The 16837-nt window shown below is 44.7% G+C and overlaps 1 protein-coding gene across 6 annotated transcripts in view; it reads left to right on the top strand.

Moving 5' to 3' along the window:
* The window catches only part of glsb (glutaminase b), a 56524-nt gene that overhangs the window by 20037 nt on the left and 19650 nt on the right, over positions 1-16837 (top strand). For 5 of the 6 annotated variants that reach the window (XM_080839191.1, XM_080839189.1, XM_080839194.1 and 2 more), the window contains exons 4-12: positions 1530-1659; positions 1827-1906; positions 3084-3247; positions 4993-5051; positions 10932-10964; positions 11191-11249; positions 11647-11713; positions 11998-12048; positions 13137-13313. In XM_080839191.1, the coding sequence (XP_080695317.1) occupies positions 1530-1659; positions 1827-1906; positions 3084-3247; positions 4993-5051; positions 10932-10964; positions 11191-11249; positions 11647-11713; positions 11998-12048; positions 13137-13313 (820 nt within the window). The remainder of the gene's footprint in view (positions 1-1529; positions 1660-1826; positions 1907-3083; positions 3248-4992; positions 5052-10931; positions 10965-11190; positions 11250-11646; positions 11714-11997; positions 12049-13136; positions 13314-16837) is intronic. The other variant, XM_080839190.1, reaches the window with a different exon arrangement.

The raw sequence follows: 16837 nt of genomic DNA, 5'->3' as shown, positions 1-16837 counted from the left end.
ACACACACACACACACACACACACACACACACACACACACACACACACACACACATGTGTACACACACACACATTTCTGTCTTTGCCCAAGGCAAAGTTTCATGCACATCGGTTCACTGGGGTTGTGAACTATAGTCTTGCCCTTTTTTGTCAGTGCTTTCCCTGCAGTGGTATGGTTGCACCTAACACAACCTCTGAAACTGCTACCCCCTCAGCGGACAGCATTGCTCACATTCACTCTAATATTACCACTGAGACAATCTTAGCCAGTGTTGGCACTTGTCTTTGGCACCTCTTGCAGATTAGCTGGAATCATTACTTGTTGGTCTCTGTCTCTTAACTGACTGTAGCTTGACTGTTGTTCCTCAGTAAGTTGCTTTTGGATAAAAGCGTCTGACAGATGAATAAATATACATTAATAAATAAACACAAATGTTGGCATAACGTTGTTCTTGTAGACGCATGTCTGGGTCACACTTTATTTGGATGGTCTTCTTTAGACTATCTACAGATGCTCAGATTATAAACATAGACTATGTTTATTTATGTTAACTATGATTTATGGTTATGGTTGGGGTTTGGGGTTGGGTTTGGTTAAGGTGATGTTCAGTGAACAATTACAAAGAATGAACTTGAATTTCAACAAACCCTCTGTAAGGTCTCTGTAGGCAGACTATCCAAATAAAGTGTGACCCAAGTCTGTACATACTCAGAAGAGCTGTGTGTGTGTGTGCATGATGAGAGTTGTGTGTTAGAAGATCACCTCACTGTTCCACCTCCAGGCGTATAATGTAAATCAGTGCCGCAGAAGCACAAAGCAGGGGAGGCTGTAAGAACGTCTCTGTTTCCAGGAAACCTAAGAGAGGATGGTGCAGAATAATGTGAATTTATGAGGTCCCTGCAAATGCTAATTCACCCCTGAATTCGCTACGTGAACTCATAATCTCAGGACTACATAACTTTATTAAAACAGCAACAGATAGCTGCTGACTTTGGCCTGGGTCTGGCCTGGGTCTGGCCTGGTCAGGAATGGGACCACCCAGGGCCAGATCAATCTGAAGTCTTCTGCTTTTTGTCCTTATTCACAGGCGTGTTTCTGACATGATACCACACTACCCCACCCCATCCCCAAAAAGTGAATAATAATGTGAACCAGCATCATAATTCAAAACTATTTACTGACCATAGAGCTGTTTCCTGAAATAGAGGCAGATCAGGCGGCCCATATTACGCCCCCTTTTAGTCTCACACACACTTACCTATGCTCATTATACTCCACGACACACACACTAACCTATGCTCATTATATTCCACGTCACATACCTTAGGGAGACTAGCGACCACTTTGTGGAAGCTAATGGGGATCCAAATAAAGAATAAAGTTAACAAGCATTTAATGCACAACAATTTAATGCCACAGAGAATGGGCTGTCTAGAAATTGCTTGTCAGACTGCAGCATTGCTAGCATCCTATATGCTAATGGAACAGGTACACTAACATGGCCTGCCCTGCCTCTCCTCCTCTGCAGATGTGTCCAGAGCAACATCGTGCTGCTGACGCAGGCCTTCCGCAAGAAGTTTGTCATCCCTGACTTCCCGTCCTTTGCCTCCCACATCGATGAGCTGTACGAGAGCGCCAAAGACCTCAACGAAGGGCAGGTGTGTGCAGGCCCACCTCAGGTCGTACTGTATTTTCATCCAGCTTTTTTGTTTCTTTATTTCATGCGTGTATGTCATCTATCCATCTGTTCATTCTATGTCTATATCTTCTCATTCCTTCATAGTTGTAGTCTTTTAAAGTGGTTTGCTTGTGTGGCTCTCTTCAGGTTGCTGACTACATTCCCCAGCTTGCCAAATTCAGTCCCGACCTGTGGGCTGTGTCCCTATGCACAGTGGATGGACAAAGGTAGGCTTGGAAGATCACTTTCTGTGCAGCTTGAAGGCAACATTGTGGCCATTTGGATTTGTGTACAAATTACTGCATGTAATTGAAAGCACCATTGGCAAGTATGCCAAGTTCTCAATCAGAAACTTATTGTAAATCACAGAACAGTACAAGTTGTCGCAGCTTGGGACTACTGTAATGAAAACCAAAACCAAAAAAGTCCTGAGAGCCTACTGATAAAGGACCGGCGTATCTTATCGTGAAGATAAAGCTTTTCTATCCCTCCGGAAATATACTGCACCTAACACACCTTTATTTATCCTTCTTATTATTTATGTGTTCGACTTGGCCAATGGCAGTTATTTTAAAAAAACTTGAAAACATTACTCATATATTCACTTAATGGCGCATCAGTGTGGAAGGTAACAGCTCACTCCTCCGCTCCTGTGATAAGGATCGTAAAGTTGTACTCACACATGGACTCTTCTGAGGGGTGCGTCCGCTAATCAGTACCTTTCGAACGTATTGTTACCATTCAGGATGCAATAAAGATAAATCCGACCCTGTTAGTGTGCTCTGTTTTTTCTCTGCTGCTTATTTTTATCGCCGTTTGAGTGACACACCCTGTTGCCGATGTGTTAGACATTCCTTTAAGGCCGTTATCGTTTCTTAAAAGAACTGAGGTGTCACCGCCGTGCCAGTGTCATGGCAAGCACTTACTGTTTATCTGATTGCCTCATCACTGTGTGTTCTGTTTTTGTGAACAGCTTTTGGCTGATTTCTCGTAAGTGCCCTTAGCAGCACGCGGAGATCAGGGTCACTGTAACTGCAAGGGATCCCGACATATTGTCCCGTCGATTTATCTGCCACAACTTTCTCGTTATCCTTACGGCGTAGCCCACACAGTCTTGTGTTAGTGATTGCGTGACTCTACCAGCATCATGCCTTGATAGTCCACTTCAATGTGATAATTAATACCAGTGTTACCATACAGATCGATGGGAAATGTGGGAAACAAATTGTTAAATGTGGATCTAATCTTCAGTGTGTTCAGTATTTATTACAAAGTGGAACACAAATGTCTATGTTTTATATCTGCAGGATTAGTCAGACAGATCTCACTGTGTGTCTCAGAGCACTGATCTCTGATCTGTTTCTCTGTTCTGTTCCCACTGTTTGAAATGGCTTTTTCACTCAGGCACACGGTGGGCGACACTAAGGTCCCGTTCTGCCTGCAGTCGTGCGTCAAGCCCCTGAAGTACGCCATCGCTGTGCACGACCACGGCACCGAGTACGTGCACCGCTTTATCGGCAAGGAGCCCAGCGGCCTGCGCTTCAACAAGCTCTTCCTGGACGAGGATGGTGAGGGGAAACACCCACCTTCACACACACACACACACACACACACACACACACACACACACACACACACACACACATAATCTCACACTCCTACACACATATTTTCATGCAGACACATTCTCACACACATAAAGACACACAAAAACACATTCTCACACACATGTACACACACACACACACACAAATACACATTCTCACACACACACACACAGGCCATACACCCCAGACGTGCACAAAGCACCCACAAACACATGCATCACATACAGACTTAACGCTAAAACCTGTTTTTGCAGTCCAGCATCGCTGTGTTCCGCAAACAGTTAACACTGGCCCAGATCATCACATATCCGGAGTCACACCCCCTCTCTACACAGGTGGCTAGACTCACTCGTAGACCTTGACTGCTGGGTTACCCCTAATTCTACACCTAATTCTACACCCAATTCTACACCCAATTCTACACAGAACCACAGAATCCTATCCAAGATCCCCCAATAGCCATCACACACACACACAACAAACCATCCTGCAAAACAGTCTCCTCAGATAAGAAATAGTTTTCATTTGAACGCTTGTAAACTCTGAGCACAGGCTCCGGCTGAAGGGTCTTTGGAGATGATCAGAAACTGTGTGTGTGTTACTAGAGCTTCTGACTTACAGACGACACCAAATGTAGCACATCTCAACTCAAACTTAGAATAGATCCCCAGCTGTCTTACTCTTAGGGTGTTATCGGCTGTGTTACGATGTACTATGTATTACAGTGACGTAGGTAGCGCTACCATGTGAGGTGTGAGGTGGCTGGTGTTATGGATTGACAGGGGTGAAGGGATTTAATTGGAGGGCGTTGCGTGTGTGGTGTGTGTGTGTGTGTGTGTGTTGGGGGTAGGCAGGGGGCGGGTGACGTTTTTACACAACCAGCGAATCACTGACACACAGCCTTTATTTTGCCATCCCCTCATTATGTTTCCGAGTGAGTGAAAAAAGACGGCTTGTGTCTCAGGAGTCAGTCATAACCGCGTACCCTCCACAGAAGCTCTTCATGTTTCTGTGTGAAGGGAAAAAGACGGCGTGCGGCTGAGGAGTGAGTCATCGCTGAGTGTTCTCCGCAGAGCTTTTCTCAGGTCGTGAGCAGTAGCTGTAGTGTTGTGGAGCACTCCTGCAGCTGTAGAAGAAGACTGCGCTGTCATCTCATGTCTTATGACATTAATTAGCTCATGAAAACATTCAGAATCAGTCTCATTACAGTGCAGTGAATTTAATGAGCTGGATCCCCTGTGACCTGCTGACGTGATCAGTCTGGGCTCACCTTAGCCCTGACGCTCCCTGTCCTTTTTTTTCCCGCCTTGATGCTCGCTCTGGTTGCGTTGCCATGGCAACAAGATGAAGGTTGAATGACTGAGCAGGACATTTCAGATGATCAACTTTGCACAGAAGGTGGACGAGCCCAGCGGAGATGCAGGCACACACACACACACACACACACACACACACACACACCCACACACACACACACCCACACACACACAACAAACTCACACCAAACATCCAAACTGGCATCTAATTGTTTCTTAAATCAGCCTTCTCTTTTCTGTTCTTGCCCTTTCTTAGCGAGTGTGTATTTGTTTGTTATATTATGTTTCATAAATACCCTGGGCTACTGTACCCTATGCACACATTGATGTAACTTTAACAGATATTATTTTTGAAAGGTTTTGCAAACATCTCATTCGTCTTTATTTCAGATAAGCCCCATAATCCGATGGTCAATGCTGGGGCGATAGTGTGCACGTCGCTGATAAAGGTAAGCCACCCTTCAGCTCAAATCCACATTCTTGCCTCTGTTAGTCTCCATAATGAATTGTGATAGCAGCTACCCTAACAGAACCTCCCCCTGTACTTAACATCAGCACAATAAGACCCAGTTTGTTCCCTCAGTATTAACATGAATGTGGTGGTTAAGGTCAGAGGTGCTCTATGGAAACTGTAATCTTGCTTGAGCGAGGGCGTTGACCTGTAGTGTATGGAGAGAGGCAGCATTATGCTGTTGCAGTGGGGAACTGTAATCTTGTTGGAGCGAGGGTGCTTGTAGCGAAGGAAGAGAGCAGTCACCCACTCGGCCTTGAACCCGGGTCCAAACCTGGCCCAGAGGAGTAGCCCAGAGGAGTAGCCCAGTGGAGTAGCCCAGAGGAGTAGCCCAGAGGAGTAGCCCAGAGGAGTAGCCCAGTGTAGTAGCCCAGAGGAGTAGCCCAGAGGAGTAGCCCAGAGGAGTAGGAGTACCCCAGAGGAGTAGCCCAGAGGAGTAGGAGTACCCCAGAGGAGTAGCCCAGTGGAGTACCCCAGAGGAGTAGCCCAGAGGAGTAGGAGTACCCCAGAGGAGTAGCCCAGAGGAGTAGGAGTACCCCAGAGGAGTAGCCCAGTGGAGTACCCCAGAGGAGTAGCCCAGAGGAGTAGCCCAGAGGAGTAGCCCAGAGGAGTAGCCCAGTGTAGTAGCCCAGCGGAGTAGCCCAGAGGAGTAGCCCAGAGGAGTAGGAGTACCCCAGAGGAGTAGCCCAGTGTAGTACCCCAGTGTAGTAGCCCAGAGTAGTACCCCAGAGGAGTAGCCCAGTGTAGTAGGAGTACCCCAGTGTAGTAGCCCAGAGGAGTAGGAGTACCCCAGTGTAGTACCCCAGAGGAGTAGCCCAGTGTAGTAGGAGTACCCCAGTGTAGTACCCCAGAGGAGTAGCCCAGAGTAGTAGCCCAGAGGAGTAGGAGTACCCCAGAGGAGTAGCCCAGAGGAGTAGCCCAGTGTAGTACCCCAGAGGAGTAGCCCAGAGGAGTAGGAGTAGCCCAGAGGAGTAGCCCAGAGGAGTAGGAGTACCCCAGAGGAGTAGCCCAGAGGAGTAGCCCAGTGTAGTAGCCCAGAGGAGTAGCCCAGAGGAGTAGCCCAGTGTAGTACCCCAGAGGAGTAGCCCAGAGGAGTAGCCCAGTGTAGTAGCCCAGAGGAGTAGCCCAGAGGAGTAGCCCAGTGTAGTACCCCAGAGGAGTAGCCCAGAGGAGTAGCCCAGTGTAGTAGCCCAGAGGAGTAGCCCAGAGGAGTAGGAGTACCCCAGAGGAGTAGCCCAGAGGAGTAGGAGTACCCCAGAGGAGTAGCCCAGAGGAGTAGCCCAGTGTAGTACCCCAGTGTAGTAGCCCAGAGGAGTAGGAGTACCCCAGAGGAGTAGCCCAGAGTAGTACCCCAGTGTAGTAGCCCAGAGGAGTAGGAGTACCCCAGAGGAGTAGCCCAGAGGAGTACCCCAGAGGAGTAGCCCAGAGGAGTAGCCCAGTGTAGTAGGAGTACCCCAGAGGAGTACCCCAGAGGAGTACCCCAGAGGAGTAGCCCAGAGGAGTAGCCCAGAGTAGTAGCCCAGTGGAGTAGCCCAGAGTAGTACCCCAGAGGAGTACCCCAGTGGAGTAGCCCAGAGGAGTAGCCCAGTGTAGTACCCCAGTGTAGTAGGAGTACCCCAGAGGAGTACCCCAGAGGAGTAGCCCAGTGTAGTACCCCAGTGGAGTAGGAGTACCCCAGAGGAGTACCCCAGTGGAGGTGTTCGTGTGGGCACTGGACTAATAAACAGCGATTAAGAGATCTGAGGGTCTCTGAGGTTAAGGGTTAAAGTATTTAGGTCTCTTATTAAGCAGACGCTTTTATCCAAAGTTAATTACATAAGAATCCAGCAGCAGCCAGGAATCAACCCTAGGTGAACAGCATGAAGGGCACAGATGCTAACCACTGTACTACTAACACCCATTAAAGAGCAACCTGTACTACCAATACCAATTAAAGAGTAACCTGTACTACCATTACCAATTATAGAGCAACCGGTACTACCAATACCAATTAAAGTGCAACCACATTTTATTTTTGGTAGGAAAAAAAACATGCAGAAGACTGGGCATAGTAGTAGCTTCTGGTAGTTAATGAACTGTGACAGCCATATCCCTTGAAGTTGCCTGTTTGTTTAATTCCAGAATGAACAATGATATGTGAAATAGGTGTCTTTGATCTGATTGATGGTGGAGTCTGTGGTTGAATTTTATGTGGAGATGCTCTTGTTTTTTGTGAGAGTGTGTATTAACACCTATTATCTTCTATTAACTTCTATTATCGTAACCACTAGCTATTGATGTAAACATATTACATAGACTTTAAATGTACAGTATATATTATATATATACATATATTATGAGTGTGGCTGGGATTGACCCTTCATGCACATTGTAGGTTCCCTGTTGAAGACTAAAGCTGTGAGGGGGATGACGTATGTTACTCTCCTCTCTTCTTGTCAGATAATTCCTCTCTAACAGTGTTCTCATCATGGCCCCGCCCTCCTTCCTCGCATTCGTTAACTGAAGTGACTCATCTAGTGATGCTGTAGGACCATATCTATGTTTGATGTCTTTCTCTCTGTCGCAAATGAATTTTTTGTGGTGAAATTCATTTACCAGTACCCACTCCAGTGATCCTTCTGTCACCACTCCAACCCTGGCTATGTAATGGGGAATGGGGTTGGGACACACACACACACATACGCACACACACACACACACACACACACACACACACACACACACACACACACACACACACACACACACACACACACACACACACACACACACACACACGTGAAACAGAAAGAAATCTGTTGTTATTATAGTTATAGTTTTATGTAATTATCCTATGAATCGGATAAACTCTACATCTGTAACCACACTATCAAATTCAAAGACGGTATTGTGAGGGGAAATAAGCTCTAACCAGGCAGGTTTTTGTGTGAGCTATATAAAACGGCATAGCCTCATCATTCTCATTGTGTCTTCACCCATTGTGGCTCTGTGACACTCTCTCTCTCTCTCTCTTTCTGCTCTGAATGAAGAGAGTGTCCTTCTTCTCCTTCTTGTCCTTCTCCATTGAATGATATGTTCCTGGAGTGTACTGTGCTCTGTAGTTTGTTGGTGTGAATCTCTCTATCTATTTGATGATTCTCTTGCAAGCACAGCACGATATGGTGTTATTTTGCCCTGCAACTCCCCTCAACCACCCACCCCCCCTTTCACCATCCTTCAGTCCCCCGATCGTATCTGTCGAGACTGTACCAGTGAACCAAGTACCATGTGATATAGTGTTTAAAGGTTGTTTTCAAAGCTGTGTGTTTTGTTTATTTTTTTTTGCTTTTTCATGTTGTTGCATATTTTGCAGAATTAGGATCTGTGAGATTTTGCCCCTCTGGGATTTTGACCTGCAGCAGGTCAGAGGTCGAAGTTGGTAAATCTTCTGCATTTACACTTTTTTTAAACCTCTTCTTTGACTCAGGCTGGATACACACTGATTGGCAGCCACTCCAGTCAGAGCTTGTCCAATAGTTTTGGTAAATAAGCCAAACCATCATGCTGTCCATCTTCAGGGCTAGCAATGAGATTATATCTATATTATTTTTGCCCATGACCAAACACACACTTAGGCCTGAAGTGTAAGTGCATGGGACGTATACATCCTCAGTTCCAGTGTTCGAGATAAGTAATAAGCGAATTTCCTTAGCTAGGTTCCTTCTGTTGACCATTTTCCTGACCCCTCTCTATCTTCCTGTCCCTCTTTCTCTGTTCATTTCTCACTCACACACTCTACCCCTGTAGAACCTGATAATGTAATAATTTCCTGATAACGTAATAACCCTGATAATGTTATAAAAAATCCCTCATAAGTCCCTAAAAGATGTAATAAAACCTGATAATGTAATAATATCCCAATAATGTAATAAAGTGCATTTCCCAATAATGTAACAATCGCCATACTAATAATGTAATAAAATGTTACATTAATTGGAAGTTATTACATTATCAGGTTAGCCTCAATTTTGCAGAACCTGATAATGTAATAAATTCCTGATATTGTAAAAACTTTGGTCAGTGCTGAAATGTTGGGACACCAGTTATTCAGACCAAGTAGTGATGCTGTGTAGACAACCACCCACTATTGTTTTGCTCATATTTTGATCCCAATGGTATAGGCCTTTAGCCTCGCAAGCCAAACCTGTACAGCAAGAAGCTGTACAAGGGTCTGGCACAACACGATTTTCAGTGTGGGCGGGATTAACGGTTGTCTGTTAAGTTGCCTCTGCACGCAATGCCACGCAATAGGAATGGCGCTACAACCAATCCGAGCGACTGACGAATGACAAAAGACGATTTGATTGGCCTGGTACAGTATGTGCCCATTAGCTGCCGGTCTATAACATACCAAAATGTTCTTATTTTTTCTCTATTAGTTGATTACCACTGAATATCCCTTTCACCATTGTAAAAATTGTGCATTCGCAATCATATCAAATATATACTGTATCTGCTAATAGTGAAGCAGCAGGTCTCTGGACAGCTTCACTGTTTGGACCTCTGAAACTGGAGACCTGATGCTACAGCACCAACCAAAGTTATTACAATATCAGGTAATTATTACATTATCAGGTTCTGCAAAATTATTGGGAAATGCACTTTATTACATTATCGGGGTATTATTACATTATCAGGTTTTATTACATGTTTTAGGGACTTATGAAGGAATTTGTATTACATTATCGGGAGTTATTACATTATCGGGAAATTATTACATTATCAGGTTCTACAACCCCTCTTCACTATTTCTCTCTCTTGCTCTCTCTCTTTTTCTCGCCCTCTTTCTCTACCTAATGCACCATTTTCCAATCCCCCTATCCACCTGGCCGCCAGCTCATTGTCCTGCTAATGGGCCCTGATCCTCCAGGCTTCCCATATGACACATGTTAACCTTACTCCACATGCAGAGTGATTTACGCTACTGAGAGGATACACAGACACACGCAGAAAATGTCAAACATGCATACACACACACACACACACACACACACACACACACACACACAAACACACACACTCAAGCGCGCATACACACACACTCACACACACACAAGCACTCACACACACACGCATTAAGTCACATACACACACTCTTCTTGCCTCAGCACACACATGACCATAAAGACACACACACACTCACTCACATACACACACTCTTCTTGCCTCTGCACACACACACACAAGACACACACACCCCATGCACCAGTTCACAAGTAAACAGTGTCTGGCCAGTGTTCGAATTCCATTTCACTCCCTCCCTTTGACCTGTCTCTCCATCAGAAAGATGTACAATGCGCTACCAGTGTGGCCTGGAGAAACCTCCCATCTGTTAACCTGCAGTATTTCCACAATTTGATACTCACCCTATATCTCTACTTTGTATTGATGCCAAAATCTTTCTTAGAGACATTGTGTGCACCACAGAACCCGAGTGTCATTATCTTTTCTTAATAAACCATGATACGATTCCTTACTTCTTCCTATAGAGTGTTTTTATCTCATTTAATTCCACTAATTGCATGAATTGTATTCATTACTATTATTTTTTTCTGTGAAAGCACTCAATTGAAATGGAATTTCTCTTTTTCTGTAATTGTGTGAATGTTCTCTTATCGACTGTAGTTTAGTTCTGAAGCGTTAATTAGAAAACCATGAACCTCTCTCAGAGCTCTGTAAGACCTGCTTCTTTTAATATGCTTTTGTCTGTGTGCTGTTCCTGTGAAATTGTTTACAAAATGTTCCCTCCGTCTCTTCTTTTCCTTATATTGTCCTTCAGCAGGGAGCAGGCAACGCTGAGAAGTTTGACTACGTGAGTAGCTCTTAAACTGACACAGTAATCACATTTGTTTAGCTCAAGAGAGACAGAGTGTAGAGAGCAGTGCACTGGTGCCTAGCAGTCCACTGATGCTCCTTGCCAAAAGTGGTCATAAAAATAAAGGGCAAACAGCCTAGGTACTCATGGAGTTAGTTTAAAAAAACAGAACATATTTGTTCATTTGACACACTCTAACACACTCTTTGTATACACATCACAGGTTATGAACTTCCTGCAGAAGATGGCAGGCAATGAGTATGTGGGATTCAGCAACGCCACGTAAGTCACACACCTCACAACTCACTCACTCAGGCCTGTGGTAGCCTACCCGATAGCACACTCCACTCACTCACGCCTGTGGTAGCCTACCCGAGAGCACACTTCATTATTCAGAGCCCCGATTTGTCTTCAGCCTGCAGACATCATGAAAGCCTAACGAAGCCTCATAAATATTCAGCGTGTTTACCAAAGTAAATCAGAGAGGAGACAAGACCTGATATGAAGGTGAATTCCCCCACCTCGACAATAAAACAACAACAACCATGAATTGAATAGAATTTCACACCTGGAAAACTGGTAATTGGATACGAGTAGCATGGGAAACTTTGTTGTTGTTGTTTTAACGGCTGGGCTTTTGGCAGAGTGATTGTCATATATTCTCTTCCCTCTGACCCAGATTCCAGTCAGAACGTGAGACAGGGGACAGGAATTTTGCCATCGGCTACTACATGAAAGAGAAGAAGGTAGGTATTGGCTGGCTGCGTGTGTCTGTGTGTGTTTTGGCTCACCTCTGACCACATATGTCTTTTGTGTTTGTCCTTGTCAAATTTGATGAAGTGTTGGTTTTTGCTTTTGGCACACTTTCTCTCAGTTTTGTGACTATGGTTTATCACAGCTAATCGAGAGCTATTTCTCTATTTTCTGCTAGCTGTAGTTTGCACTGTACGTTGCACTGTAAGTCTACTTCAGAAACATTTCACTGAATTTCGCTCTCACTCTCTCTTTCCTTCTCTGTTTCTCTCTCCAGTGTTTTCCAGAGGGGACTGACATGACGTCCATTCTGGACTTCTATTTCCAGGTTAGTCCAGTTTCATTGGTGATGCAGCAACCTGCCATCAGCTGAAGGTGTGATAGGTGTGATTGTGATGGGTGTGAGTGTGACGACCCCAGTGTGTTGGGTGTGACTGTGACGGGCGTGAGTGTGATGGGCTGAGCTGACGTGATGACCTTACTCCGACTCTGATTCTAACTCTAACTCTGGCTCTGGCCCTGACTGGGCTGGTGACGCCCACCCCGACTGCTCCACTGTGGTCTGGTGACGCCCACCCCGACTGCTCCACTGTGGTCTGGTGACGCCCTCCCCGACTGCTCCACTGTGGTCTGGTGACGCCCACCCCCACTGCTCCACTGTGGGCTCTGGCTTCAGGGGAATGTAAAAGGTGTAACAGGATCAGCCTGCTGATGTCACTAACCTTGAGGCCAGGACGGGGAGGGTTGAGGAATGGGGCTTTATTTCAATCCTCAGCACGAGCACAATATTATATTTATACTGTAAATAAACATAATATTAATATAATGCTATTACAGTGAAATATATATTATACTATAAATATATATATTACTAAAATGAATACCATTATAATATTATAGTGTAATATACTATGTATTATTCACTAACGACATTATAAACATTTCGTTTTATAATGGTAACTAATGGAAGCATGATAACTATGTAGGACAATTTAAGTTTACTGACATTCTGTGTATAATGGAAACTCTATATTTTACGCCTAGATATGTGTGTGCTTGTATGTAGTGTATACATACTGAAAGGGTTTATATGTAAGTCAAATACGCTGTTGCCGTACAGTATGAGGACAGTGGTAGTGTCTGTATAAGCATTGCGGAGGCTAATGGTTTGTTTGTTTAGACTGTGCTGCCAGTGTTTCTCTGGTGGATTATGGGAAGGGATTTAAATGCTTTGTCATGTTGATCCACTTCCCAGGAGCTCCTGGTGTCCTCTGTGCCTGCCTGTCTGTCTGTCTACCTAATAACATGTCTGAAATCTGTCTGTTTGTGTCTGTCTTTTTGTCCACCTGTCTATGTCTATGTCTACCCTTGTCTGTCTGTCTGTCTGTCTGTCTGACTGTCTGTCGACCCCTGCAGCTGTGCTCCATTGAGGTGACCTGTGAGAGTGCCAGTGTCATGGCGGCAACCCTGGCCAACGGTGGCTTCTGTCCAATCACGGGCGAGCGTGTGCTTAGCCCAGAGGCAGTGCGGGACACTCTGAGCCTCATGCACTCCTGCGGCATGTACGACTTCTCTGGGCAGTTCGCCTTCCATGTGAGTGTTTCTCACACACACACACACACACACACACACACACACACACACACACACACACACACACACACACACACACACGCACTCAAAAGCATATTTTCTACTGACATACCAGCAAATAAATACACATAGACTAAGGGTACACATTACACATCATCTACATTTAGACACACACACACACACACACACAGACACACACACACACACACAAACACACACACACACACACACACACACACACACACACACACACACACACACACACACACAGTCTGGGAAATACACACTCCAATGGCATATGTGGTTCCCTTTCTTTCGTTCTCACTCCCTTTTGCATCACTCATGTCACAAGACCTGAAAGGTATCCTTGTTTCACACACACACACACACACACACACACACACATGCAACACATGCAAAACCATCAAAGCGGTCCACACACTGACTGTCAGGGGGTCAGTCTGCCACTGGTGCCTAAAGCTCTTTTTGGTCATGATGCTAGCACACATTTACTGTAATAGTCCCATACGGAGTGGGAGACGAAAATGTCTACCGATCTGAATACCGGTAACAGTATCGTCCCATCCCACCTCCCCCCTCTCTGTATATGACACCCTCACTCTGTCACATGCCTCCCACATACACACTGAGCACCTCCTTAACCTCACCCATGTCGCTGGGTCTCAGGTTACTCCTCTCTGCCCTTTCTAATGCTGTTCTCAGTTCAGCTGTGCTGTCTCCGTACTGTAAACAAATACATTGAAACAATCATAAGGCGTCTAGAGCAGTGGTCCCCAACCACCGGGCCGCGGCCCGGTACCGGTCCGCGAGGGATTTGTTACCGGGCCGCACAGAAAGAATAAATAATTCATATAATTTCCGCTGTATTAATTATTGGAGTCTGAAAGGTGTTTTATTTTGAAAAACTACCGGATTTTCCCGGACGTAACATTCGCCTGTGCCTCTAGTCACGTCAAGACGCTTGTCTCGTTCACGTGATATGTCACTCAAAAAAAAAGCCCCCAAACTAGCGAAAATTAGTAATAAAACAAACATCTTTGGAGAGCTTCTTTGCAAAGGTGAAAAGGTCAACTAAGGAGTCAGAAGAGGAGCCTACGACCTCAAAAAAAGAAAGCTTCTTTTAACAGACAATACCAGGAGTCATAGGCTACTAATACGGGTTTATCGTAACAGGTGATTCTCACGCACCAAGTCCGCTCTGTTTAATATGTGGCGACAAGCTAACAAACGAGCCAATGAAGCCTTCAAAACTGCTTCGGCACATGGAGACCAAGCACTGATTCAGAGTTATGGTGAGTTGTATTTTTCATGCACTTCACGTCCGTAATACAATGGTGTTGGTCAACCTAACGTTAATGTCTTTTGTGTATATGAGCATACCGGGCTTCATTGTATCGAACTCGCGCTTGCCTCACATCAATATGAATGGATGACGTGAATAATAAGTGGTGTAAAATGACACCTTGAAGCCGGTCCGTGAAAAAATTCCCTACATTAAACCGGTCCGTGGTGCAAAAAAGGTTGGGGACCCCTGGTCTAGAGCAGTGGTTCTCAACCCTTGGGTCGCGACCCAAATTTGGGTCGCCGGAGTTTCTGAAAGGGTCGCAAGACGAATTCTAAATGTAAAACTTTTTTTTCAAGCAATGCTCCCTCTGTCCATAAGGGAATCCCTGTCCCCAGTTCTGACTGTCGCTGCCATGTGCAATGTGAGGACCCGCCTGATGTGAGTCCGCATGCGCAAACTTTGCGACACTATTGTAGTACAACGAGCCAGGTAATGCTGGTGGTGTAGGCTACAGCATGAAGTGGAATGACAAGTGCATTTGTTTACGTTTGAAATCCACCAAGGTTTATGATGTTAAGCTTCATGTTTATTGAATTATTAGTTAAGCAGTGCATTAATTAGCGTACTAGTAACAGTAATACAACATAGCCCCATATGTTGACACTGAGCCTTATGCTGTAAACCGTTGACAAAATTATAAAACACTACGTTAAATAAACCTACATTATGCGTTAAGAGAAGCCAGATACGTTGATATTAAACCATGTATGAGCATTCACGTCTTGGATAGTTTGCTCCTGAGCCTTCTGCCGTAAACCGTTTGTGTTTGCGCATGCGGACTCACATCAGGCAGCGGCGGACTCACATCAGGCAGCGGACTCACATGTGGCAGCGAAACTGACATTAAACTACAGAAGCCGGCAATGGTTCTGCACGTAGGCCTATCTAACAATAACATGTTCGAACATTCAGCCAATCAAATTTGCATATAAGATATTTCAAATGTATCAACATGTATTGCGCGATAATATGCTCTGACATGACCGGAGAATGTCTAGAGGCGACTAGTGTAGGCAAAAAGTCAACAGAGTATCTTCGTGTAAAAGAGGGAGTTTTTCAGGCTTGTGACCCGGTATTTCGGTGAGCACCCGCCGTTGTGTGTGTTATGCAACGAAATACTGGCTACTGAAAGCCTGAAGCCTTCGAAATTGCAGATACATTTTGAAACAAAGCAGGCCAACTATAAAGATAAAAACTTTTTTAAACGTATGAGCCAAAAAAAAAAAACTTTTTAACGTGCCATCATCACTGTTTAGGAGCAGGCACTGCGTGCATCCTAGCTGGTCTCCTACCGACTAGCTCAGAGCAAAACGTCTCATACGGTTGCAGAAGTTGCCATCGATTTGTGCACTTCACTCATAGGTGAAAAAGAAGCAGCGAACTTAAAGACAATCCCCATGACAAACGACACTGTTCATGTGAGGATATGTGACATGTCAAATGATGTTGAGCAACAGATCACTGAACGTCTCTGCGCTTTTGACTTTATCGCCTTTACAACTCGATGAATCCACAGACGTGGCTAGCCATGCCATTCTCTTGGTTTACGTGCGGTATGTGCAGAATGATGACTTTGAAGAGCAGTTCTTATTTAATTCAGATTTGCCAACATTTACCACTGCAGGCAGCATAGATTTTTTTCTGCAATGGACACATACTTTAACTCAGTCAGCTCTCCTGGTCAAAGTATGTAGGTGTGACAACGGATGGGGCAGTCTCGATGACAGGAAAACATTCAGGGATCTCATTTACTATTTGAACATGTCCATTTCTCATTAAGAAGTTGAGCATGTAAGTAAGGATTTCTCATTTAGAAAATCAACATAAGTCCTGTGATAAGTGGAACATGTTTGTCCATCTCTGACTAAAAAGGTGAACATGTAAGTCCATGGATTCTTCTTAAGAAGTTGAAAATGTATGGCTTAAGTCCATTTTTGTTCACAGAAGTTCAGAAGTCCATGATTGCATAACTGATCCTGACTTTTAAACAGTTGCATGTGTTTTCAATGGTAAAACAGTGGTATAGTATTAAGCCTAGAAGTAGTGGTAGTAATCATAATAATAAAATAATAATACAATTGTTAAATTATTGGCCTGATGATTCTTGCTGATTATTAATTTGTGGGTCGCAACTGCACTGGTATCTAAAAATTTGGGT

Source organism: Sprattus sprattus (genome assembly GCF_963457725.1).
Source record: "Sprattus sprattus genome assembly, chromosome: 5".
In the NCBI taxonomy this organism is placed as follows: Eukaryota; Metazoa; Chordata; class Actinopteri; order Clupeiformes; family Clupeidae; genus Sprattus; species Sprattus sprattus.
Note: the sequence above shows the minus strand (reverse complement) of the source record. Positions and strands in the feature narration are given on the sequence as shown.